The sequence below is a fragment of the Sus scrofa genome, chromosome 13, assembly GCF_000003025.6.
Source record: "Sus scrofa isolate TJ Tabasco breed Duroc chromosome 13, Sscrofa11.1, whole genome shotgun sequence".
Classification (NCBI taxonomy): domain Eukaryota; kingdom Metazoa; phylum Chordata; class Mammalia; order Artiodactyla; family Suidae; genus Sus; species Sus scrofa.
In genome coordinates this window covers 139,082,089-139,109,109 of record NC_010455.5, presented here as the reverse complement: position 1 = coordinate 139,109,109, position 27,021 = coordinate 139,082,089, and the positions used below count along the sequence as shown (strand labels likewise).

At 39.4% G+C, this 27,021-nt stretch overlaps 1 protein-coding gene across 5 annotated transcripts in view; it reads right to left on the bottom strand.

Moving 5' to 3' along the window:
• Positions 611-27,021, bottom strand: part of POLQ (DNA polymerase theta) — a 145,866-nt gene continuing 119,455 nt past the window's right edge. For 3 of the 5 annotated variants that reach the window (XM_021070279.1, XM_021070280.1, XM_021070281.1), the window contains 5 exons: positions 25,255-25,366; positions 17,839-17,963; positions 5,020-5,173; positions 2,523-2,638; positions 611-1,607 (listed from right to left, as the gene is read on the bottom strand). In XM_021070279.1, the coding sequence (XP_020925938.1) occupies positions 1,494-1,607; positions 2,523-2,638; positions 5,020-5,173; positions 17,839-17,963; positions 25,255-25,366 (621 nt within the window). In that variant the 3' untranslated portion in view covers positions 611-1,493. The other 2 variants (XM_021070282.1, XR_002337885.1) reach the window with 2 other exon arrangements.

Here is a 27,021-nt window from a genome sequence, read left to right as displayed (position 1 = left end):
TTGCATTGTGTTGTGGGGCACTGGTGTTATTTAAGTAAACCGTGGTAACTGGAATTTGTGCATAACTGAATCATGCAAAGCAAGAAGTGCCTGTTTTAAGTCCAGCTGATAGGTCCAAAAGGATGAGAAAATGCACGTAACCACACATGCAGAGCCATGAGATGTAAGTGACCTATACATCTGCACTCATATTTGGAGAACACTCACTTAAATAGACTGAGGTTTCTCTTGTGCTGGATTCTCAAGGCCACCAGAATAGTATCAGCACTAGCTTTTCTGAGAAACCTGGTACAGGCGACTATGGGAAAAACTCAAGAACTAATGATATTACTTCCTCTTACGTCTGCCCCTCCCAAAATGTCTGAGTACCTTGTGTACTAATATCCAGCTACTAATGATGTATTACACTTTGTTTATAAAGCAAATGTCTTTTAAAATTCTGACGAATAAACATAAAAGAGCTCTTCTGATAACTGATTAAGAATATAATAAACACTTCCTATGTGCACAGACACTGTTGAGCAAATTACAAAATAAGTACACAGGGACACAGGCTTCTGATATGCATAGACCAAACACAGTTTTAAAAAACTGAACCACTGGCATAACGTTTCTCAAAAATTCATTTTATTAAAACAGCAAAAGGTCAGTTATTCACCTGTGACTGGGATTGTAAAGTACAATCTTTCAGCATGAGTATTCTCACCATGCCACAGAGAAAGAGGCACTGAGGGACTGATGAGGGGGTATTTTCCTTCTCTGGCAGTATTGTATTAAACTGCAAAGTAAACATCTGGTCTTACAGATCAGAATACCTTTTGAAAAGGTGTACCTTGTTTTATAATACCAAGTATTGGAAATACATTCATTGCATGAACTGCGGGAGGGAAAGGAAGAGAAAGAGCATTTCATGAAAATCCACTCCTAGAACATCCATACCAAGTCTTACCACTTAATGGAATTCTTAATTTACTAGTCATTGCTATTTAAAAAGACTACTTCGGTAGTCTTATGATGACACTGGATAAAAATCACAGACAATGCCTAACCCTGGTGGTTTATGTGAAAATAAATCCTCATTTGTCTCTGGCTCCTGTTGGGGTCTGTATCACAACTGTCTGAATCCTGTTGGGATGAAAATGCCCCTGAGGCAGCCATTTCATTTCCTTCATGCTCAACCCTGACAGATGAAGACTCAAAGTGCTAAGTGCATATTTCAAGCATGTGTTCTGAACCTGTTTAGAGCCATTAAACAATAAAAGGCAATATGTCATAGATACTCTGAGAGTGCATCTAATCATTCGACTTGGTATTTCATCTCAAACATGTTTTTACACTACAGAGAATAAACTCTGATGTACATTTTGAAACTCTCACTATAAAATTACTATCCTAAGCTCATCCAGACTTGAGGGTTTCTGTTTTCATGGAGTAGGTGAAAGGATAATCTCTAGTCTTTCCCTGAGATTGTACCTACACCAGCCTTCCCTACATCACACATCAAAGTCCTTCAAATCCCCCCAGCTGGCACCTATCTTCACTTTCACTTTCAGGTTCACAGAGAGTTTTACGGCACTTTCCATTTCATTCTTGACGATCTGAGCTACCTATTAAAAAAAAAAAAAAAGTTAACAACACTGCCCAATCAAAGAATGTTTCCCAGCCCACCCAATGAGGTGATAAGCCAGACTGGAGCTCTTCACTGCATGGTGCTTAAAACTCAAAATCTGAAAAGAGCCAGGCATCCCGCACTAGTCTGCAGTGACAAGCAGGAGCTCTGCTAGGTTCACTAGAATGGTCAGAGCTCTGATATCCTCAGGGCAACGACACAAATTCTCATCTAACTTCTCCTGGAAAAAAAATATCCCTACATCAGGATTTTCTTTTAAAATGAGTTTAGGAGTTCCAATCGTGGCACGGTGGTTAATGAATCTGACTAGGAACCATGAGGTTGTGGGTTTGATCCCTGGTCTTGCTCAGTGGGTTAAGGATCCAGTGTTGCCGTGAGCTGTGGTGTAGGTCACAGACACAGCTTGGATCCCACGTTGCTGTGGCTCTGGAGTAGGCCAGTGGCTACGGCTCCGATTCGACCCCTAGCCTGGGAATCTCCATATGCCGTGAGAGCGGCCCTAAAAAAGGCAAAAAGACACATAAATAAATAAATAAATAAAATAAGTTTAAAGTTGATCACTCTTAGGGAGCTCCCACTGTGGCTCAGTATCCATGAGGATGCAAGATCGACCCCAGGCCTTGCTTGGTGAAGGGTTAAGTATCTGACATTGCCATGAGCTGTGGTGTAGGTCGAAGATGCAGCTCGGAACTTTCATATGCCGCAGATGCGGCCGTAAAAAGCAAAGAAAAAAAAAAATCTGAGCACTCTTAGCTCTTTCTTTCCCTTTAAAGATACAAGTTTTTTATAGCAATCCTGGGGCTAGGGAAGGATTCCAGAAATCTTATGCATCTTAGCCTGACCTACAGTGTCTTAGCTGTCTATAGAATGGACATAAACACTGCAAAAATACCTGAACAACATCCTCTTCTGCCACTTCATATAAGAGTTCATCATGGAGTTGAAGGATGAAGAAGGCTCCTCTGATTGGGCAAAACATTCCTTGCAATTTTCTCTTTGGTAAGAATCCTACATCATGAAAAAAGTAATAAAACTGATCAGCATGTCACTGTATCATAGGAAAAAATTTTTTCAAGAGAGATTTTGAGAAATTCTGGGAAATTTTAATTAAAAGATTAAAACATAAAATTTAGAACTATGAAGAAAATAACTACTTGCTGGTTGCTTCCTCTCAGAGGAAGTTGACAAAGAAGTCTGACAAAGAAGTCAGTAAATGAAATTTGAAGAACTCTGCTCCAAATTCTAGTCTAAGTCACTGCTCATAAACAACCAACATCTCTTTCCATGGAGTCACCACTACCAACTTTTCTGAGTAAAAAAACACCAGAATAGTAGGGGGCCTGATTTATGCTCCAGAAAAGGCAACTGCTATTGTCTTCAGGCAGTGTTTTATAAGACTGACATGCTCTGATGTCTTTTTCTGGCCAGAAGTGTCATCATGGTAAAATTGGTGATTCCCCAGTTGGACCATACACTCTAGACAAATATTTCTAAATCTAGGGTCCAAATGTGGACCTCAGAGAGTATATGAATCCCTTAAAGATATATGTAAGGGTCTATGTGTATACATTTTTCTGTGGAGATGATCTACACATTTCAGTAGATTCTCAAAAGAATCCATGCATCCAAAAATGGTTAAAAATGCTCCTGTATCTTAGAGCAGTCCTTCTTCTCTCCCATCCAGATTTCCTACTTATTCTTCAGGACAGCACAGATACCATCTCCCTCAATATCCAGTGCTTCCCTCAGAAAGAGTTCTTTAGCTGTTACTACCTGCAGCCCAAGTTTCCTAAGAGGTGGCTTTCACAGGGTAAGAGAACAAGGGTGACGAGGCATGGCAAGTCACTTCCATACCAGGGCTGCAAAGGCTGTGCATCTGTTTGCCAGTTGGCTAAAATCTGACCTGCCCATTGGGCCCCACTTATCTTACGTCATTGGCTGTCTGGATGTTCTAGCTCTTCTGCTTTCTGATCACCACACCTTTTTCTTCTTGATTTCCCTTGGCAACTTGGCTTCTGACCCAGGAGGCCATGCTCCTCCTGTTCCCTGTATGGTCTGCTTTCTCAGGCTCAGCTCCCTTTGACCCCACTGACCTACCACTGCCTTTAACTCAGCATGACACAATGAAGTTACATGTCCACATTGTCTTCCACTCAATCTACAGAGTGATACTATTTCTTCATTTTGACACTGAATCATGGTGCTGTAAAGTTATATAAATATTTCAGAGTCGAGTATCATATCTTCTTTTCATCAGTAGATTTAAAATTCAAACATAGATTGATAACATTTACTTCTAAATCCTCCAAAGCACATAATACAATGTTATTCCCCAAATAATTTTCACCATTCTCTTTCTACGAATATAAGAACATATGTGTGCATGTGTTCGTGGAAGGTCATGAACAGAAAAATCAGTATGTTCTTAAGGTGTCGTCTAAGGACCAAAGAGGATCTCTGAGATTCTTTCAAAGCAACTGCAAAGTCAAATTATTTTCATAATAACACCCAGTAGGGGAGTTCCTGTCCAGTGGTTAACGAACTCGACTAGCATCCATGAGGACAAGCCCTGGCCTGGCTCAGAGGGTTAAGGATCTGGAATTGCCATGAGCTGTGGTGCAGGTCTCAAATGCAGCTTGAATCTCAAGTTGCTGTGGCTGTGGTGTGGGCCTACAGCTGCATCTCCCATTCAATCCCCAGCCTGGGAACTTCCACATGCCGAGGGTGTAGCCCGAAAAAGACCAAAAAAAAAAAAAAAAAAAAAAAAGGAAAGAAAAAGAAACCCACACCCAGTAGTTATTTTCCATTTTCAGTCTCCTCTCACTAGAGAACAAGAAGCTGGTGGCCAAGTATCCTGGCTTTAGCATTGAAAGTCCAACATCCTGGGAAATGGATGGGACACTGGGACACTGATCATCCTACACTGTACAGAGGGTTTTCCAGAGAGAACAGAGGTGATACTGCAGCAAACTGTAGCAGCAGATAAGAAGACCCAACTGTCTTTTCTTAAGCCAGACATTAAAGAGATTTTTGGAAAAGTGAAATAAAGCCCCTCATCATGAATTTTCTTTGTTCTGAAAAAAATGTAGTTATTTTCATAAAAATGTTATTTACATTAATAGGTGGTGGGTTTATTATTTTCATATGTAAACATTAATAAGTGTCTTAAAAAATTCCCTGTTTTAATTTCTTACATGATAATTATCAGTAGATATAACTCACATAAACAAAAACTCTTTGGGGTCCTTAATAAGTCTAGAACATAAAGACAACATAAGTCCAAAATGTTTGAGAACCACTGAGAAATACTATATAAAACATCTTCCACTTTCTCTTCATATGTAATTAATCTCACCACCTTACAGTGAGAACCTCATTTATAAACAAACCTGCTCTGTCACTTTGGAGCATACCCTCCCGATGACCATGAGACTTGAAAGTTGAGTGGAAGGTCTCTAATTGCTTCTGAATATTAACTGTGGCTATTTTGACGATATCAGCCGCCGAACCTTGAACTGTTGTATTGATAGCCTGACGCTCAGCCTATGAAAAACAATAATAACAGGTGCTGCATTAGATATGCCAACACGGTTCCATACCTGCTTTTAGTGTCCACAGATTAGTGCTCACATCTGCAGCCAGACTGGAAATCTGAACTGACATGTGATCCAGGACATCAAATATTAGGCTGCATCTTAAGAATAATAAGTAGAATGATCCAGGGCTCTAGATTCTGGGTTGTTGTTCACATGAGGATAGACTAAAGAGAAGAAAGTCAAATTGCTTCAGTTCCGAAACTTTCAATACTTAGTTAGGAACCCCAAACTACATTAAACTTAAAATGAATTTAGTAGCTCAAAATTAATTATTCTTAAAAATATATTATCAATGTTCTAAACTCACTTTAAAGGATCTATTCCTCAAAATACAATTCCTCTTAATCTTAAATAGATTTAATTAGATTATCATTCTTTGTGACATGGGTTGGAAGGTTTCAAGTACATCCCCCATATCAGTGGCCTCTTAGTCCTCTGTAGAGTTTGGCTCCAGCAGGTAGGGAGCCCTCAGGTATGTATCAGAGCTTTTTATGAGTTGTTGGGACTAATCATTAACTGCTAGTGAAAATGTAGGTCCTAGACCCCTAAGGATTAAATTAGAACTTCCCTAAGACTATTGCTGCCATGAACTTGATAGGCAACCATAGATGCTAAAAGTCATCATCTTGGGGCAGTAAGAATAGAGATCCAGGTTAATATCCAAGGTGTAAAATACTGTGAATATCCCTCCTATTGTCCCAAAAGGGCTCAGAATATGGGAAGGAGGGACCTATGTAACTTGAGAGGAGTTATCTGGTTCCTTATCATCTGGGCTACAGCCAGCTCTCAGTATATAAAATACCTGTTAAAGAAATACTTTTTTTTAAAAAAAACTAACTGTTGTTCTGTCAAATGCTAGTAAAACAATTCTAAACTCACTCAGCTGTCATTGTTCAAAGAGGGAATTTCAAAGTTATACTGGCCTCTTCCCTTCTCAAATTATATGCCTTTGTGTAATGGATTATGGTATTATTACTATTACTTGCAGCCTTTCCCTATGAATTTCCATAGTGCCCATCCATTACCATATAATTCAAACTGTTTTTCATTCTCAAAGAATGGCGTTAACTTGTTTTGGCCAATGAAACGTGAGTTGACATACACATCTAAGAAAGGTTTTTTTGAGGTTCCCAGGATAGGGGTCAAATTGGAGCTGTAGCTTCCAGCCTACACCACAGCTACAGTAATGCAGGATCTAATCCGAGTCTGCAACCTACACCACAGCTCACGGCAATGCCAGATCTTTAACCCACTAAGTGAGGCCAGGGACTGAACCTGCATCTTCATGGATGCTAGTCAGATTCGTTAACCACTAAGCCACAACAGGAATTCTCATCTAAGAAGTTTTAAAAGCTATCTAACGCTGTCACAAAAAAAGGGCTTATACCAGATAAGGACTCTTCTTCATTCTGAATTTCAGCATGAGAAAATATGGAGCAGAGCCATAGTCAACCCAGAGCCAAACTATGACATGCATTAAAAATAAAGCTTCAAGGGGAGTTCCTGTTGTGGCGCAGTGGTTAATGAATCTGATCAGGAACCATGAGGTTGGGGGTTCAGTCCCTGCCCTTGCTCAGTGGGTTAACGATCCGGCGTTGCCGTGAGCTGTGGTGTGGGTTGCAGACGCGGCTTGGATCCCGCGTTGCTGTGGCTCTGGTGTAGGCCGGCGGCTACAGCTCCGATTAGACCCCTAGCCTGGGAACCTCCATATGCCACGGCAGCAGCCCAAGAAATAGCAAAAAAGCCAAAAATAAATAAATAAATAAATAAATAAAGCTTCTTGGAGTTCCCACTGTGGCTCAGCAGAAACAAACCCAACTAATATCCATGAGGATGTGGGTTCTATCCCTGGCCTCACTCAGTGGGTTAAAGAATCTGGCATTGCTGTGAGCTGCAGTTTAAGTCACAGGCTTGGCTCAGATCTGGCATTGCAGTGGCTGTGGCATAGGCTGGCAGCTGCAGCTGCAATTGGACCCCTACCCTGGGAACTTCCTTATGCCACAGGTACGGCCCTAAAAACAGACAAAAACCAAAAAACAAAACCCAAAGACCTAAACAAATAGACATACATAACATATTTATAAATATGCCCATTAATCGCATATTGATCTATGAACTCAATGTAACTGCAATTACAAAATCCCAACAAGATTTTGTGTGGAAATGCACAAGCTCCTTCTATAATTTATGTGGAAATGCAGAGAACCAAAAACAGGCAAATATTCTTGGAGGGAAAAACACAAATTGAGAAAACTTACTTTACCATATATCAAAACATCTTATAAAGTAGCTGCATAACTAGGGCAGTATGCCACTGCTTAAAGTAGGAGCAAATACAAGAGGCCAAAGCAATGTGTCCACAAACAGATACATCTATATTTGTAAATTTAATTTGGGGCAAAGCAGTGGTGGGGAAAGTTTAGTCTTTTCAAGAAACAGTTTGGACAATTGTATATACATGGGGATAAGGGATGGGGACCTTAACCCTGAATTTCTCAAAAAGTATAAACATGAATCCTAAGTTGATTGTAAATATAAACGTAAAAGTCAAAACTAAAAACTTCTAGAGAATATGTTCTTGACATTGGGGTAGAAAAGCTTTCTTAAACAGACTAAGGAAAGCACTACAGTAATACAAAAGAATGATAAATCCATGTAAGCAAAGGACTCATATCTGGAATATATAAAGGAATCTCATATATCAAAGGACAAACCAACTCAAAAACAAAAACTTAAGACTTAAAAAACAGATGCTTCACAAAAGAATACATCTAAACAGTCAGAAGGACACTATTTAATGATTAAGGGATCCATTCAAGAAGAAGATATTTCTATCGTCAACATATATGCCCCAAATACAGGAGCACCCAGATACATACAACAAATATTAACAGACATAAAGGGAGAAATTGATGGGAATACAATCATAGTAGGAGACTTTAATACCCTACTCACATCAATGGACAGATCCTCTAGACAGAAAACCAAACTTGCCTATGTAATTTTGAGTGAATCCAAAGCTAAACACAGAAGAATACACACATATGATGTATACAGAGGTCTAAAACACATAAAAAAAATCCCACAGGTTTATAGTTATAGTGGTTATTTCTGGGAAGGTAGTGGGTTATTAGGAAAAAACATGAGAGAAGCTCTGGGAGTGTTAACAATATTCTATTTTTTGGCTTGGGTGGTAGTTACATAGGTGTAGCTCTAAGACATTTTATTGAAATTTATATTTGTTTCTTCTGCTTTCTCTATGTATATTTTCAAAACAGTAAAAGTTGAAATTAGAAGTAAAACTAAACAAAAACCAAAAATAAATCTGATTATATTTACTCTATTCCTGATTCAGAGGGTTGGATTTTTTTCTTTTTTCTCAGCAACAACATAAAGAATCAGTTAGAATTTGACTCCTAAGGATCTGGTATGAAAAAGTCTTACTCTCACATTTTTAACTACAAAAATATTAGTTTTTTAAAAGTATATATTTCATTAACATTAATTACTCTATCCTCCATTTTTCATTATGTAAATCCCAAGAAACATAATCAATCCCTATTATATCAAACCCAGATTTCCCAGCCTGCCATTAAAAGCCATCCACTAGCTGATTCCATCTGACCAGTAAAAATTATCTACTCCTAGGGGATAACTTTATAGTACTATCAGACTGGCGTTTAGCCAGTCCTTACTCAAACTTTATTCACTTGTGACTGTCTTTTTCTCATGTCTTTAAATAGTCTTCAAGCATCTGTTCACGGGGACTTGCTGTATGGCACAGAAAACACTGCCCAGTATTCGGTGATAATCTACATGGGAGGAGAATCAGAGAGAGTGGATATATGTTCATATGTAGAACTGGGTCACTTTGTTCAACAGCAAAAATTATCACAGCCTTGCAGATTAACTACACTTTAGTAAAACTTAAGGAAAAAAAAAGAATCTGTTCAAGTCCGACCTTCTCAAGTATAAATAACCGAGTATACATGTTATTTTTATGTTTTTAGTTTGCTCTCTTATGGTACATTTTTTTTTTTATTTTCCCACTGTACAGCAAGGGGGTCAGGTTATCCTTACATGTATACATTACAATTACATTTTTCCCCACCCTTTGTTCTGTTGCAACATGAGTATCTAGACATAGTTCTCAATGCTATTCAGCAGGATCTCCTTGTAAATCTCCTTGTAAGTTGTGTCTGATAAGCCCAAGCTCCCGATCCCTCCCACTCCCTCCCCTTCCCATCAGGAAGCCACAAGTCTTTTCTCCAAGTCCATGATTCTCTTTTCTGAGGAGATGTTCATTTGTGCTGGATATTAGATTCCAGTTATAAGTGATATCACATGGTATCTGTCTTTGTCTTTCTGGCTCATTTCACTCAGGATGAGATTCTCTTGTTCCATCCATGTTGCTGCAAATGGCATGATGTCATCCTTTTTTTTATGGCTGAGTAGTATTCCATTGTGTATATATACCACTTCTTCTGAATCCAATCATCTGTCGATGGACATTTGGGTTGTTTCCATGTCCTGGCTATTGTGAATAGTGCTGCAATGAACATGCGGGTGCAAGTGTCTCTTTTAAGTAGAGTTTTGTCCGGATAGATGCCCAAGAGTGGGATTGCAGGGTCATATGGAAGTTCCATGTATAGATGTCTAAGGTATCTCCAAACTGTTCTCCATAGTGGCTGTACCAGTTTACATTCCCACCAGCAGTGCAGGAGGGTTCCCTTTTCTCCACAGCCCCTCCAGCACTTGTTATTTGTGGATTTATTAATGATGGCCATTCTGACTGGTGTGAGGTGGTATCTCATGGTAGTTTTGATTTGCATTTCTCTTATAATCAGCGATGTTGAGCATTTTTTCATGTGTTTGTTGGCCATCTGTATATCTTCCTTGGAGAACAGTCTATTCAGGTCTTCTGCCCATTTTTCCATTGATTGATTGGTTTTTTTGCTGTTGAGTTGTATAAGTTGCTTGTATATTCTAGAGATTAAGCCCTTGTCAGTTGCATCATTTGAAACTATTTTCTCCCATTCTGTAAGTTGTCTTTTTGTTTTCTTTTGGGTTTCCTTTGCTGTGCAAAAGCTTTTCAGTTTGATGAGGTCCCATGGGTTTATTTTTGCTCTAATTTCTATTGCTTTGGGAGACTGACCTGAGAAAATATTCATGATGTTGATGTCAGAGAGTGTTTTGCCTATGTTTTCTTCTAGGAGTTTGATGGTGTCCTGTCGTATATTTAAGTCTTTCAGCCATTTGGAGTTTATTTTTGTGCATGGTGTGAGGGTGTGTTCTAGTTTCATTGCTTTGCATGCAGCTGTCCAGGTTTCCCAGCAATGCTTGCTGAATAGACTTTCCTTTTCCCATTTGATGTTCCTGCCTCCCTTGTCAAAGATTAATTGACCATAGGTGTCAGGGTTTATTTCCGGATTCTCTATTCTGTTCCATTGGTCTGTCTGTCTGTTTTGATACCAGTACCACACTGTTTTGATGACTGTGGCTTTGTAGTATTTCTTGAAGTCTGGGAGAGTGATGCCTCCTGCTTGGTTTTTGTTTCTCAGGATTGCTTTGGCGATTCTGGGTCTTTTGTTGTTCCATATAAATGTTTGGATTGTTTGTTCTAGTTCTGTGAAAAATGTCCTGGGTAATTTGATAGGGATTGCATTGAATCTGTAGATTGCTTTGGGTAGGATGGCCATTTTTACAATATTGATTTTCCCAATCCAGGAACATGGACTCTCTTTCCATTTCTTTACATCTTCTTTGATTTCTTTGATTAAAGTTTTATAGTTCTCGGCATATAGGACCTTTACCTCCTTGGTCAGGTGTATTCTGAGGTATTTGATTTTGTGAGGTACAATTTTAAAAGGTATCGTATTTTTGTATTCCTTTTCTAATGTTTCATTGCTGGTATACAGAAATGCGACTGACTTCTGAATGTTAATCTTATATCCTGCTACTTTGCTGAATTTATTAATCAGTTCAAGGAGTTTTGGGGTTGAGTCCTTAGGGTTTTCTAGGTATAGTATCATGTCATCTGCATACAGTGACAGTTTGATCTCTTCTCTTCCTATATGGATGCCTTTTATTTCTCTTGTTTGTCTAATTGCTGAGGCCAGGACTTCCAAAACTATGTTGAAGAGCAGTGGTGAGAGTGGGCATCCCTGTCTTGTTCCAGATTTGAGTGAGAAGGCTTTCAGTTTTTCCCCATTGAGTATTATATTTGCTGTGGGTTTATCATAAATGGCTTTGATTATATTCAGGAATGTTCCCTCTATACCCACTTTAGCGAAGGTCTTGATCATGAATGGATGTTGAACTTTGTCAAATGCTTTTTCCGCGTCTATTGAGATGATCATATGATTTTTGACTTTTTTTTTGTTAATGTGGTGTATGATGCTGATTGATTTGCGTATGTTGAACCATCCTTGTGAACCTGGGATGAACCCAACCTGGTCATGGTGTATAATTTTTTTGGTATGTTGTTGGATTCGGTTGGCTAAGATTTTGTTGAGAATTTTTGCATCTATATTCATCAATGATATTGGGCGATAGTTTTCTTTTTTGGTGGTATGTCTGCCTGGTTTTGGAATGAGGGTGATGGTGGCCTCATAGAATGTCTTTGGGAGTATTCCTTCTTCTTCAACCTTTTGAAAGAGTTTAAGGAGGATGGGCACCAATTCCTCTTTATATGTTTGATAAAATTCACCTGTGAAGCCATCTGGTCCTGGACTTTTATTTGTAGGGAGTGATTTTATGACCTCTTCAATTTCATTTCTAGTGATTGGTCTGTTCAGTTGGTCTGTTTCTACTTGATTCAGTTTTGGCAGGCTGTAAGATTCTAGAAAATTGTCCATTTCTTCCAGATTGTCAAACTTGTTGCCGTATAGTTGTTCATAGTATTCTCTTATGGTTTTTTGTATTTCTGCTGTATCCGTTGTGATTTCTCCTTTTTCATTTATAATTTTGGTTATTTGGGTTCTTTCTCTCCTCTTTTTAGTGAGTCTGGCTAGGGGTTTGTCAGTTTTGTTCACCTTTTCAAACAACCAGTTCTTGGTTTTATTAATTTTCTCTATTGTTTTTTGAGTCTCTATTTTATTGATTTCTTCTTTGATCTTTATAATTTCCTTCCTTCTGCTGACTTTAGGACTTTTTTGTTCTTCTTTTTCTCATTCGTTTAGGTGGAGGGTTAAGTTGTCAATTTGGGATCTTTCTTCTGTTTTGAGAAAGGCCTGTATTGCTATAAATTTCCCTCTGAGCACTGCTTTCGCAGCATCCCATAGGTTTTGAGAGGTTGTGTCTTCATTATCATTTGTTTCAAGGTAGTTTTTAATTTCCTTCTTGATTTCCTCATTGACCCGTTGGTTTTTTAGTAGCATGTTGTTTAGTCTCCATGTAGTAGGTTTTTTCTCTTTGCTTTTCCCATGGTTGATTTCTAATTTCATGGCATTGTGGTCAGAGAAGATACTTGAGATAATTTCTATGCTCCTAAATTTATTGAGATTCGCTTTGTGTCCCAATATGTCGTCAATTCTTGAGAATGTTCCATGAGCATTTGAGAAGAATGTGTATTCTGCTTTTTTTGGATGTAGTGTCCTGAAGATATCAATGAAGTCTAACTTTTCTGTTGTTTCCTTTAGGATCTCTGTTGCTTTATTGGTTTTCTGTCTAGAGGATCTGTCCATTGATGTGAGGGGGGTATTAAGGTCTCCTACTATGATTGTATTCTCATCAATATCTCCCTTTATGTCTGTTAATATTTGTTGTATGTATCTGGTGCTCCTATATTTGGGGCATATATGTTGATGATAGTAACATCCTCTCCTTGGATGGATCCCTTAATCATTAAATAGGGTCCTTCTTTGTCTTTCTTTATGTCTTTTGTTTTAAAGTCTATTTTGTCTGATATGAGTGTTGCGACTCCTGCTTTTCTGTCTTGTCTATTGGCGTGAAATATTTTTCCCCACCCTTTCACTTTCAATCTATATGTATCCTTTGTCCTAAGGTGAGTTTCTTGTAGGCAGCATATTGAAGGTTTTTGCCTTTTTATCCACTCAGCCACCCTGTGTCTTTTGATTGGGGCATTCAGTCCATTGACATTTAAGGTGATAATTGATAGATGATTATTTATTGCCATTTGAACCTCGCGTTCCAGTTGATTCTATGGTTCTCCATTCTTCCTTTCTTTTTTTTTTTTTTTTTTTTTTGGTTGGATGGTCTCCTGTTATTATCTGCTTGAGTGGTTTTTTTTTTTTTCATTTTTTTGCAAATGCAATATTTGCTTTTAGCTTGTGGTTGCCCTGTTTTTTAAGTATGCTAACCCCTTCCCATAATTGTGTGTTTTAGCCTGGTGGTCCTGTAAGTTCAAACACTTCATTACTATATTAAAATTAAGAAGAGAGACATACATATAAACAAAAAGGGTTATTTACTTCCTAACATCCCTTGCCCACATTTTATGGTTTTGATGACTCTTTTTTATTTTTTTCTTTTTAATTTTATTTTGTTTGAAGCATGTTCATGATTAAATCTGTATGCTGGCTTATTTGAGTGACTGCTCTCTGATTGTGGTTTCCTCAGTCCTAGTTCTTCCTCTTCTTCTTCTTCTTCTTCTTTTTTTTTCTTTTCTTTTTTCCTGCCTTTCCTTCCTTTCTTTTTGGTTTAGAGAAGCCCTTTCAATATTTCCTTTAACCTGGGTTTTGTGTTGCTGTATTCTTTAAGTTTTTGTTTGTTGGGAAAAATTTTTATTTCCCCTTCTATTTTAAATGATATTCTTGCTGGATAGAGTATTCTAGGTTGCATATTTTTTCCTTTGAGCACTTTAAATATCTCTTGCCATTCCTTCCTGGCCTGTAGTGTTTCTGTAGAGAAATCAGCTGATATTCTTATGGGGGTTCCCTTGTAGGTAACATTCTGTTTTTCTCTTGCTGCCTTTAGGATCCTCTCTTTATCACTAACTTTTGCCATTTTTATTATGATGTGTCTTGGTGTGGGTCTGTTTGGGTTCAGTTTGTTTGGGGCCCTCTGTGCTTCTTGTATCTTGAATCCAGTATCCTTTAGATTTGGGAAGTTTCCAGCAATAATTTCTTCAAATATATTTTCCATTCCCTTATCTTTTTCTACTCCTTCTGGAATTCCTATTATGCGTAGATTGGCCCGCTTTATATTATCCCATAGGTCTCTTATATTGCTTTCCAGTTTTTTGATTCGGTTTTCTGTCTGTTGACTGGATTGAGTGATTTCCATTATTCTATCTTCCACATCACTGATTCGTTCTTCTGCATTATTCATTCTGGTTTTTACTGCCCCTAGTTCAGTTTGCATCTCTGCAAATGAATGTTCTAGTTTTTCTTGGCTCCTCCTTATATTTTCTAGTTCCTTTCTGCGGGTATCTGCATTACTGTTCATATCTTCTCTTAATTCCTTCAGTATTTTCACTATTTCTCTTTTGAACTCCAGGTCTGTCTGACTGCAGAGATCTGTTTCATTGCTGACTGTTTTAGGTGAGTTCTCCTGTTGGTTTGACTGGGGGTGGTTTCTCAGCTTCATCTTGCTTGTTGTCTTCTTTCTCCTGAGGGAGTTGTACTCTCCGTTATTGGGCAGTGTTTGCCTTGTCACTGCCGTGGAATATTTCCTGAGGGCTGGCGTTGTTGGTCAATCTTTTTTGAGGCAGTGTGGCTTTTCTGGAGTGTTGATGGGGCTAACAGTGTTTCTTTGAAGCAAAGAAGGACTTCCTGAGGGCAGACAGGACTGGGAGGTCCACACCACGATGGTAGCAGATTTCACTTGGTCATGCTGAGCTTGCTCTGGTGTTTTTAGGCTGTGGGGTTCTTGCAGGGGGTTGGTGGTGTTGGGCAGCTGCTCCTCAGGAGTGCAGCAACCCCTGGGGGCTGAAGCAGCTATCTGGGTCACTGAGAACCTAAGAGGCTCTTCCCTAGGGCAGCCCAACTCAGAAGGACAGCCTGAGAATGTAGGCCGATCTTTTCACAATCTGGCCGAGCTTGTTGCAGCTTTTCTGGGCTGCAGGGGCTCTTCCAGGGGGCTGGTGGTGCTGAGCAGCTATTCCGTGGGAGTGGGGCACCCCCTGGGGGCTTGGGCGGGTAGCAGGGCCACTGGAAACCCAAGAGGCTCCTCCCCAGGGCAGCCCGACTCAGAAAGACCGTCTGAGATCTATTCCCGACTCGGCCAGGCTTGTTGCAGCTTTTCTGGGCTGCAGGGGGTCCTGCCTGGAGCTGGCAGTCCTATGCAACTGGTCCACTAGGTCTCAGCACCCCCTGGGGTCTTGGGCGGGTAGCAAGGCCCATGGAGACCCAAGAGGCTCCTCCCCGGGGCAGCCCGACTCAGAAATACCGTCCGAGAATTAGGCCGATCTATTCAGGGCCTGGCTAGGCTTGTTCTAGCTTTTCTGGGCTGCAGGCCTTTTCTCGGGGGCTGGTGGTGTTTGGTGCTGCTCTGCGGAAGTGTAGCCCCTCCAAAGGGCAAGCAGGCCTGTGCAGGGACAGCCCCTGCGGTGGTAGGCTTCAGGCAATTGTTGAGGCCCGCCCTCCTGGATGGCAGGCAGCCCCAGGTTCTGCCAGAGCGTAGGGGGTGGCGGGGGTGGGGGGAGGGAATGCACTGGGAAGCACAGCTTTCTGCTAGCTAGCGAGCCTGTAAGCTTGCTGTGGCATGGAGGGTATTCTATGGGGACCCACCCCTTCTTCTCTCCCCTCCCCAGCGTGGGCGCAGACCAGGCTCTTCTCCCAGGTTCCCTCTGATGCGGCTTTACTTCCCCGCCCCTAGAGTATTGTTCCCTTCCTCTGTGACAGCTTTGTTTTCTAGTCTCCCAGGCAGTCTCTGCCCCGTCAAATGGTTTCTAGACCTCCCAAGCAGTTTCCGCTCTGACCTGCCCCCCCAGCCCAGGGACTAACCTCCTGGGCCGATGTCTTGGTGCCCAGCCCCCACCCAGGCGTCGCCAGGCCCTTTCTCGGGGACTAACCTTCGGAGGCGAGGTCTCGGTGCCCAGCCCCCACCCAGGCGTCCCCCGGCTCTTTCCCGGGGACTAACCTCTGGAGCCGAGGTCTCTGTGCCCAGCCCCTACCCAGGCGTCCCCTGGCCCTTTCTCAGGGACTAATCTTCGGAGGTGAGGTCTCGGTGCCCAGCCCCCACCCAGGCGTCCCCCGGCCCTTTCTCGGGGACTAACCTTCAGAGGTGAGGTCTCGGTGCCCAGCCCCCACCCAGGCGTCGCCCGGCCCTTTCTCGGGGACTAACCTTCGGAGGCGAGGCCTTGGTGCCCAGCCCCCACCCAAGCGTCTCAATTTTTGGTGACTGTGCCCGTAGTTCAGATGGTCCGTTGGGTTCTTGATCGGCTTTTCCGTACTCCAACTTACTGCTACACTCTTCTTTGCATCTGGAGATTTCTCTGGTTTGTTTGATCTTTCCCCCGGTAGGTGACTTTCCAGGGTGCGGGAACCCTTTCTCCTCCGTAGTTCCCTTTCGGGAGTGCCCGTCCCGCTCGGATTCACCTTCTCTCACTCTCCTCTTTTCTCCCGTTCTGCCCAGTAATGTCACGAACTTCTTGCCGTTATTGGAGTTTAGGTTCCTCTGCCAGCGATTGGTTGCTGTTCTGTGCGAGTCATTTATTCTGTAGATGTGCTTTTTTTGTTGTGTTTGTGGGAGAGGGCGAGCATGTCTCCCTACTCCTCTGCCATCTTGTCCTCTCTTTATGGTACATTTTAAAACTTACTTTCTTAGTGCATCAACTACAATGCCTACTTCACTTGGAGATATGGTAAAAGTCTGATAGATGTCTGATGTCTGTATATGGACATAAAGGAAGCTAGAGGGTTAAGAAGTAACAAAATACCCAGCTATTCCTCCATGGTCCCTAAGAGTATTATTGCTCTGAGCGATTCTAGCTCAAGACAGGGTTAGCAATTGAGGGCTGGGCATTTTCATTACATAGAACATGCAGTGAGCATTGACACATGAAGGGACAGGGTAAGGGCAAAATACAACCAGTCAAAGTAGGAAGGTTTGAACTATAACAGAAGCTTAAATGCTCAAATACACAGAATATTTTTATGGATCCCAATGATTTCATAAAGAGATTTTAATCATAATTTGAGCAAATGACATCAATAAATCTTTTGAATGACATTGAAAATAGCCTTGTTTAATATTTGAGGTATCCTAGTAACCTCTGATGAGCCAGTGTTTTAAAAATAAATAAGCAAATGGAATGAACCAAAACATAACACAATTCAGTGATTGGCTAATCACTGAAGACACTGCCAATCTGGTGTAGTGTAACAAATTAGTATACTGTGGTATATCTCCAACAAAGAACAACTGGCACAACTAAGAATTAAAGTTGATTTATAACTAATTACCAAAGCTAAAAAATAATCATCTTACTAAAAGAGAACACCTTTTATTGAAGTATTATTAAGTGAACCCAAATTTATATTATTCTCCTAAAAACTACGTTCAGCAAATATTGGCATGCACTGTCACAGAAAATCCAATTAATACACTAGTGATCTCTAAAAGAGACATTAGCAGTGTTCAGTCTTTGTTGAAAAAGTACAGGTCATTAAAATATTAAGTTAAAAATCCAGATAAATTTCAACATACATGAGCTTTATGGTAAGGGTTGTTGTCCTTGATTCCTGGTAAATATCTACGCCTTCCCGAAATGGTCTGAACAAATCCATCTCTTTTACAATTCTTCACAGTCTCTCTCATAAAATGATTAATCCCTACAAGAAAATAAAGAAATATTTATAACCAACGTCCATCCTTAATCTTATTCACTAGTTTCAACATAGAGAAATATATCAAAACTCCACCATGATTTTTTTTTTTCTTTTTAGGGCTGTACTTGCGGCACATGGAAGTTTCCCAGGCTAGGGGGTGAACTGGAGTACAGCTGCTGGCCTGCGCCACAGCCACACAAGGGTCTGAGCCGCATCTGTGACCTACACCACAGCTCACAGCAACACCAGATCCTTAACCCACTGAGCAAGGCCAGGGATGGAACCCACATCCTCAAGGATACTAGCCAGGTTCATGACTCACTAAGCCACAATGCGAGCTCCTCCACCATGATTAACACTAATATCACATCTCCAAAACTTTACATATAAACTTTCACTCATTTTTTTTCTGGTTTTATTGAGAAATAATTGACATACATCATGTACAAGTTTAAAATGTTTGGCATGGCAGTTTGCTTTACATCTAATGTGAAATGATTGCCACAATAGGGTTAATTAGCCCCTCGTCATCTCATATAGCTAGTCATTCTGTGTAGATTCAGAAAGTTAGAACCAGAGTTCTAACTTTGACTCATCAGTAACAAAACTGACGAGTATCCACGAGGACAAGTGGGTTCAATCCCTGGCCTTGCTCAGTGGGTTAAGGATCAGGCATTGTCATTAGCTATGGTATAGGCTGCAGACACAGCTTGGACTATGCACTGCTGTGGCTGTGATGTAGGCTGGCAGCTGCAGCTCTGAGACAACCCTAGTCCAGGAACCTCCATATGTCGAGGGTATAGCCCTAAAAAGACAAAAAAAAAAAAAAAAAAATTAGAACCAAAAGGTATAGAAATGACATAATCTCTTTGTTTTTTAACTACTACCACCACCACCAATAAGAACAACAACAAAAAACTAAACTCCAAAACTACAGAGCAGATGGTATTGTTACAGGATCTTAAGACTATTCTATACTACTTTTCAGAGTTCTGTTATTTGATCACATTAACCTTCTTATACTCTTTGATCTTACCATGTTCAGACTTAATACATTCCAACAGCTTCCTGTTACCAGCTATTCTATGATTCAAGAAATTAGTTCATGAGTTATAATATTAGAAACATAATACAACTCGCTTCTTAAAATTCAAAAGACTATGTATAGTATATTATTCAAATACATTCATATTCCCTAAACCAACATTCATCTGTTGGTCTGTTATTAAGTCTTATGGATCTCCAGGATGAATTCTTTGCTCATTTTCTTTCCTAGAATGTTCTTTTATTCTACGCTCTTTCAAACATATTCAGGTACAGAGACTGGTAATCTATCTTTACTCTTTTTTTTTTTTTTTTTTTTTTTTTTTAACAGCCTCACCTGTGGTATATGGAATTTCCTCGGCTAGTGGCTGAATCAGAGCTGCAGCTGGGGCCTACGCCACAGGCATGGCAACACCAGATCCAAGATGCATCTGCAAACTACACTGCAGCTTGCAGCAACACCAGATCCTTAACCCACTGAGTGAGGCCAGGGATCAAACCTGCATCCTGATGAAGATCACACTGAGTCTTTAGCCCACTGAGCCACAAGAGGAACTCCTCTATTCTTATGTGCAATTTCTGCTTTCCCACAGCTCTGCTCATCCTAAGTAATAAACACTAATGTCTCCCAATTAAAACCCCTCATTTAAGGATTTCTATTTCGTGGTTGGCACAATAAAAACATTTGAAAAAACCTGAAAGGAAGAGAAGCTGTTGGTAATACAGGACCACTAGCACAGGAATTTCAGAAAGCAATCAGGCTCTCATCTTCTCTTTAAAAAATACTATGGAGTTCCCGTCGTGGCGCAGTGGTTAACGAATCCAACTAGGAACCAGGAGGTTGCAGGTTTGATCCCTGCCCTTGCTCAGTGGGTTAATGATCCAGCGTTGCCGTGAGTTGTGGTGTAGGTTGCAGACGCGGCTCGGATCCCGCGTTGCTGTGGCTCTGGCGTAGGCCGGTGGCTACAGCTCCGATTAGACCCCTAGCCTGGGAACCTCCATATGCCGCAGGAGTGGCCCAAGAAATAGCAAAAAGACAAAATAAAATAAAATAAAAATAAAAATTAAAAAAAAAATACTATGATACTGCTGAGTAAAGAGAAAGAAAAGGATGAGATTTAAGACAATGCACCTCTACAAACTTTCTTACCTGACTCTTGTAGGAGGGCCTTCAAATATTCATATATTGCAAGAATTACTTTATTTTTTTTATTCTTATTTTTTGTCTTTTTGCCATTTCTTGGGCTGCTCCCACGGCATATGAAGGTTCCCAAGCTAAGGGTCTAATCGGAGCTGTAGCCACAGGCCTACGCCAGAGCCACAGCAACGCAGGATCCGAGCCGCTTGTCTGCAACCTACACCACAGCTCATGGCAATACCAGATCCTTAGCCCACTGAGTAAGGCCAGGGATCAAACCTGCAACCTCATGGTCCCTAGTCAGATTCGTTAACCACTAAGCCACGATGGGAACTTCCAAGAATTACTTTAAAAAACAATCAGTTCTGAGGTATAATTTATATACAATAACCCCCCACACACACACATCAACACTGCTAATTAATAGAGAAAAGCAAATTAAACTACAATGAAGTACTACCTCACACCAGTCAGAATGGCCATCATTTAAAAGTCTACTGGAATTCCTGCTGTGGTGCTTTGGGTTAAGGGTCTGGCATTGCCGCAGCTATGGCATAGGTCACAGCTGTGGCTCCGATTCACGAATCCTGGCCAGGGAACTTCCATATGCCTCAGGTGCAGTTGAAAAAGAAAAAGAAAAAAAAAGGTCTATAAATAACAAATGCTGGAGAGAAGGGAAACTTTCTACACTCTTGGTGGGAATATAAACTGGTATAACCACTGTGGAGAACAGAATGAAGGTTCTCAAAAAACTAAAAAGAGAGTTGCCATACCACCTAGCAATCCCACTTGGCATATATCCAGACAAAATGCTAATTCAAAAAGACACATGAACCCCTGTGTTCACAGCTGCGCTATTTCTAATAGCCAGGACATGGAAACAACCTAAATGTTCACTGACAGATGTATGGATAAAGAAGATGTGGTACATATATACAATGGAATGCTACTCTGACATAAAAAAAAAGTATGAAGTAATGTCATTTGCAACAACATGGATAGATCTGGATGTTATAATACTAAGTCAGAAAGAGAAAGACAAATACTATGTGATATCACTTATATGTGTAATCTAAAATAAGACGTGAACTTATCTATGAAATAGAAACAGACGCAAAGATATAGAGAATAGACTTGTGGTTGCCACGGAGAGGGGCGAAAGAAGAAAGGGAGGGATTGGTAGTTTGGGACTAGCAGATACAAAGTATTATATATAGAATGATTAAACAGCAAGGTCCTATTGTATAGCACAGGGAGCTATATTCAATATCCTGTAATAAACCATAAGAGAAAAGAATATGAAAAAGAATATCTGTATATGTACAACTGAATAACTTCAAGTGAATAGTTTTATGCATTTTAACAAACGTATAAACTCCTATAGCAACCACTATAGATACAAAACATTTTCGTCACCTTCACAGTCAGCTCCCCATTATCAGCCTCAAACACTCATGAATCTACTTTATCACTATACTGTTTTCATGTTCTTGAATTTCATAAAAATTGAGTTATACTGTATGTTCGTTCTCACTTGTGCCTGCCTTCTCTTGCTAAGTAGCATTCCATTGCAGAGACATACCAAACTTTGTTTATCCACAATCCTGTGGACAGATATTTGGTCTTGTTAAAAAGACGACAGCAGGCCCCAAATGGAATCACTTGTGCTAAACCCTATGTCAGCAAACCAAGACTTAATATCTTACCTAACTGCAGTCTCAACCCCCTCAGGAGGTAACCTTTAATCAGTCAACCTGGAATTACCCAGTCAGCACTAGTGACGCTATTTGCCCAACGGGCCCTTTCATTCCTCTTAGGAGTATGACTTTTCTTGAAACAATGCATTCTTTGCAACTAATTTTCTTTTTCTCCCCTCTTTCCATCTTTAAAAAAGTATCCTTTTCTACAGCTAGGCGGAGCACCTTTCTATTGCTAGATGGTGAGCTGCCAGATATATGAATCATCGAATAAAGCCAATCTGATCTTTGAATTCACTCAGCTAATAAACAGAAATGGAATAACAGGTACAGAGCACGAACAGATAGTTGCCAGAGGGAGGAGGAGAGAAGTAGATAAGGGAGATTAAGAGGCACAAACTCTCAGCCACAAAATAGGAGTCACAGATATGAAATGTACAGTGAGGGAATATAGTCAATAACTATGTAATATCTTTGTATGGTGACAGATGACAACTATACTTATGGTGATCATTTTGAAATGTACAAAAATACTGAATAACTATACTATGTACCAAGAACTAACATAGTTTGTACGTCAGTTATACTTCAAAAACAAACTCCTACAAAAAGAGATCAGATTTGTGGCAACCAGAGGTGAGGAGTGGGAGGAGTGGGAATTGGATGAAGGTGGTCAAAAGGTACATGCTTCCAGTTATAAGATCTATAAGTACTAGGAATGTAATGCATAACATGATAAAACTAATTAACACTGTTTTATGTTATATATGAATTGTTAAGGGAGCAAATCCTAAGGAAGAAATTCTTTCTAATCTATTTCTTTAATGTATCAATATGAGATGATGGATGTTCACTAAATCTATTGTGGTTTTCATCTCATGATGCTTGAAAGTTAAATGATTAATACTGTACACTTTAAACTTGTAAAGTGCTATGTGTCAATTACATCACAATAAAACTGAGAAAAAAAATTTTTACTCATTTGAATTTTTGTTGTTTAACATTCCCAATCTTTGGTTACTGTGAATAAAACTGCTATAATGTTCACATATAAGTCTTTCTTTGGGCCTGTATTTTTATTTTTCTTAAGCAAATATCCAATAGTGGAACTGCAGAATCACAAGGCTAAGTATGTGTTCAACTTTATATGAAAGAATCATACTGTTTCCAAACTGGTTGTATCATTTTATAGCCCAGCCAGCAATGAAAAATTTCAGTATCCTGAAGTTTTTGTAATGGTATCTCTTTGTGGTTTTAATCTGCTTTTCCCTAAGGACAATAATGATCACACTTTGCACATGTCTTTTATGAAGTGTCTTTTCAAATCTTTTGAACTTTATTGCATTGTTTGATTTCTTGGCATTGACTGGTAACAGTTCTTTATAGATTCTGGACACAAGTTCTTTGTTAGATGATAGGAACTGTTCTTACTGGCTTGCCTTTACATTTTCTTAAAGGTGTCTTTTACCAATGTTGATATACATTTTTATACAAGATTAACTCAGTGTTATTATCACCTAAGAAATTGTTGCCGGAGTTCCCTTGGTGGCACAGAGGAAATGAATCCAACTAGGAACCATGAGGCTGTGGGTTCGATCCCTGGCCTCACTCAGTGGGTTAAGAATCTGGCGTTGCCGTGAGCTGTGGTGTAGGTCACAGACCTGGCTCGGATCTGGTGTTGATATGGCTGTGGTGTAGGTCAGCAGCTACAGCTCCAATTCGACCCCTAGCCTGGGAACCTCCACATCCAGTAGGTGCAGCCCTTAAAAAAAAAAGCAAAAACAAGCAAACAAAGAAACAAAGAAATTGTTGCCTACCTCAATGTCACAAAGTTCCTCTGTCTTTTCTTCTGGAAGATTTATAGTTCTAGTTTTTACTTTTAGACTTATGCTTCATATCAAGTTAATTTTTGAACATAGTGTTGAGATAAAAATAGAAGTTCACTTTTTGCTATACTGGTAACCAGTTTTTCTTGCACCAGATGTTAACAAGACTGTCTTTCCTACACTGAATTACCATGGCAACTTTGTTGAAAATCAACTTACCATATAGGTATAGGTCTATTTCTGGATGTTCTATTGTGTTTCATGTTCTCTGTGTCTACCCTTATGCCTATCTCGATTACTGTAGTTTTTGTTTTGTTTTGTTTTTAGAGCTATACCCGTGGCATATGGAAGTTACCAGGCTAGGGGGCAAATCGGCCCTGTAGCCACTGGCCTACACCACAGCTACAGCAAGGCCAGATCCAAGCTGCATCTAAGACCTACACCACAGCTCACAGCAACACCAGATCCTGATTGTTGTAGTTTTATAATGTTTTGAAATCAAAGATTCACATTGTACTTTCCCCCCAAAAAATTATTCTATTTCCTTTTGATTTCCATATAAATTTAGAATCGGCTTGTCAAATTCAACACAAAAGTCTAATGATATTTTGATATTTTGATTGTATTACATGGCATCTATAGAACAATTTACAGAGAACTGTTATCATAAATAACACTGTGACTTCTAATAAATTTACTTGGTAAACCTCACATTTACTTAAGAATTCTTCAATTTCTCTCAGGATTGCTTTGGGGTTTTCAAAAGAGTCTTGGACATTCTCTGTTAAATTTATCCCAAATATTTCACATTTGTTTATGTTACTATAATTTTATTTTTACTTCATTCACTATTTATTGCTAATATATAAAAATACCACTGATTTTTACCAATTGACCTTGTATGATGGGAACCTATGCTAAATGTAGTTATTTGTTCTAGTGATTGTTTCTGTAGAATCCACAGGATTTTCTATGTACAAATTCATGTCATATGCAAATAAGTTTTTCTTTTGGGGTTCTGGGGACAGGGTTGCTTACAAAGGAGCATAAGAGACTTTTTGAGGTAATAGGGTGATAGTTCTTTATCTTGGTTGTAGTTCAGATTTATACAACTGTACATTTGTCTAAATTCATAGAACTATATTCTTTAAAAAGGTGAATTTTATTGTGTATAAATTACCTCAATAATCTTCCAAAAGAGATAATTTAAAATGACGATATTCAAACTGCTCCACAAAAGCAATTGTTCTCTCACATTTTCCGTTACATTTAATCAGTGGTTTACTGTTTTAAGCTAATGCTATATAAACCTAGGGCACAGGACAATTCCTAGATTATGAAATATTCCAATGACACAGTAGCATACACATCAGCAGCATCTTGCCATTCCATTTCTGTCCCTACTTTTATGGAAAAAGCACATCTTTGTAAATAATAAGTAGGGTTGATGTTATTTAATTAAAATAGGCTTGATGAAACTCTATTTACAGAAAATTCTGTAACACAATTTTTTTAAAATTAATATAACATGGAAAGAAAGTTAAGAAAAATAATATCTAGAAGATAATGAACAATCAAAGCTTCCTTACCAGTGTATCTGGATTTGAAGGAGTCAATGTAGCAAGCAGCATCATTTTCTTTAATACCCATCTGCTCTCCCAAAGATTTAGCTCCCATTCCATAAATGATTCCATAGCAAATCTGAAAGGGACACATCACACTCGGTAAATTACAGATCATAACTACATAAAATGCAAACATAAAAAGTTCATTAGAATTGAAATTTGGTAAACTGTTCATAGTGAGTCAAATAAATTATTAGATTTGCTTTGGTGGGCTAGAGCCATAGAAGTTGACATCCAAGAAACAACTTTTATGACTTTTAGCAATACTTTCTGAGGTGGGGAGAGAAAGAGAAGAAGGGACAAAATACAAATAAATATGAGTGTATGTGTGTGTGTTACGAAAATAATCCTAGTGATTTAAAAGAAAAGATTTCTGACTGTCATTTATCCAGTAGTCTTCAGAGCAACTTTCTATTCCTTGTAATACCTCATTAAGTGCAGCTTAAGAACTGCCTAGGAGCCAGGAAAGAAGCATTACATACATTCCTCTCCTCACCTGTGGATAGGACTAAAAGAGCAGGAAGAGTAGACTACATGGCTTCATAATAGGGAGATCGCCATTGGAATAAATATCCTCTTCATCTCACAGCCACCTGAAATCCCACAATTGCAGAATTCATTTGAGTTAAACACAGACTCTTGAGAAAATTTTGGTAGTGGAGGAAAATTGTCTGAACAGGTCAATAAAAAACTGATTCAAATTATTAAGTATTGCCTGGGTTCAAATCTTAGTTCCACCATTTAAAAGAGCTATCTTGCATAGGCTACCTTGTAGCTTGTTTCCTTCAACTGTAAGATGAGGATGGTAACACCTAATCATGAGATTGTTGGCGTTAGATGAGTTATTTTATGCATATGTTCAGGACAGTGCCCAACATAAACCAAGCTCTATATACTCTTAAATAAAATTTAAAAAGATAATTTGCGGAGTTCCCATCATGGCTCAGGGGTTAACGAACCTGACTAGGAGGCAGGTTTGATCCCTGGCCTTGCTCAGTAAGTTAAGGATCTGGCATTGCCGTGAGCTGTGTGGTGTAGGTCCCAGATGCAGCTTGGATCCTTCATTGCTGTGGCTGTGGTGTAGGCCAGCAGTTGTAGCTCAGATTCAAACCCTAACCTGGGAACCTCCATACGCCTCAAATGCAGCCCCCAAAAGCAAAAAAAATTTTAAAAATACAAATAAAAATATAATTTGCAAAAAATAATTATCAAAATTCTAAAATGCTTTCGAAATTGTTTCCAAAATACTGTTTGTTTTTTTTTTTTAAATTACATTCAAAGAGACTTTTCCCCTCCTGTTTTCTTTTCCTTTTTGGTCTTTTCAACATTTTTTTCTTAACTCAGGTATTATTTAGTACCAGCTTTGCTGAGATCTAGACTAGATGGTTCAGTTCAGGGTAATTCAGCAAAAAAGCTAGTAAAGCATAAACACTATCAAATCATATAAGAACTTGTTAATAGGCACAGCTATCATCAGTGTATAGATGTTTAGATTATGGAGTCAGATGTCTAAATTCTGGCATTCTGAATTTATTCTGGCCCCACCACGTATAGCTGTATGACCTTAAGCAAGCTACTTTCTGTGCCTTGATTTCTTCCTATATAAAATGGGGATAATAATACTCAGTTCATGAATTTATTATGAGGATTAAGTATTGGAATATTTTCTCTTTAACCTACGGTTTGATTCTTGCTAAATGCAGGCCCACTGAGGAGATTAATAGAACAAAG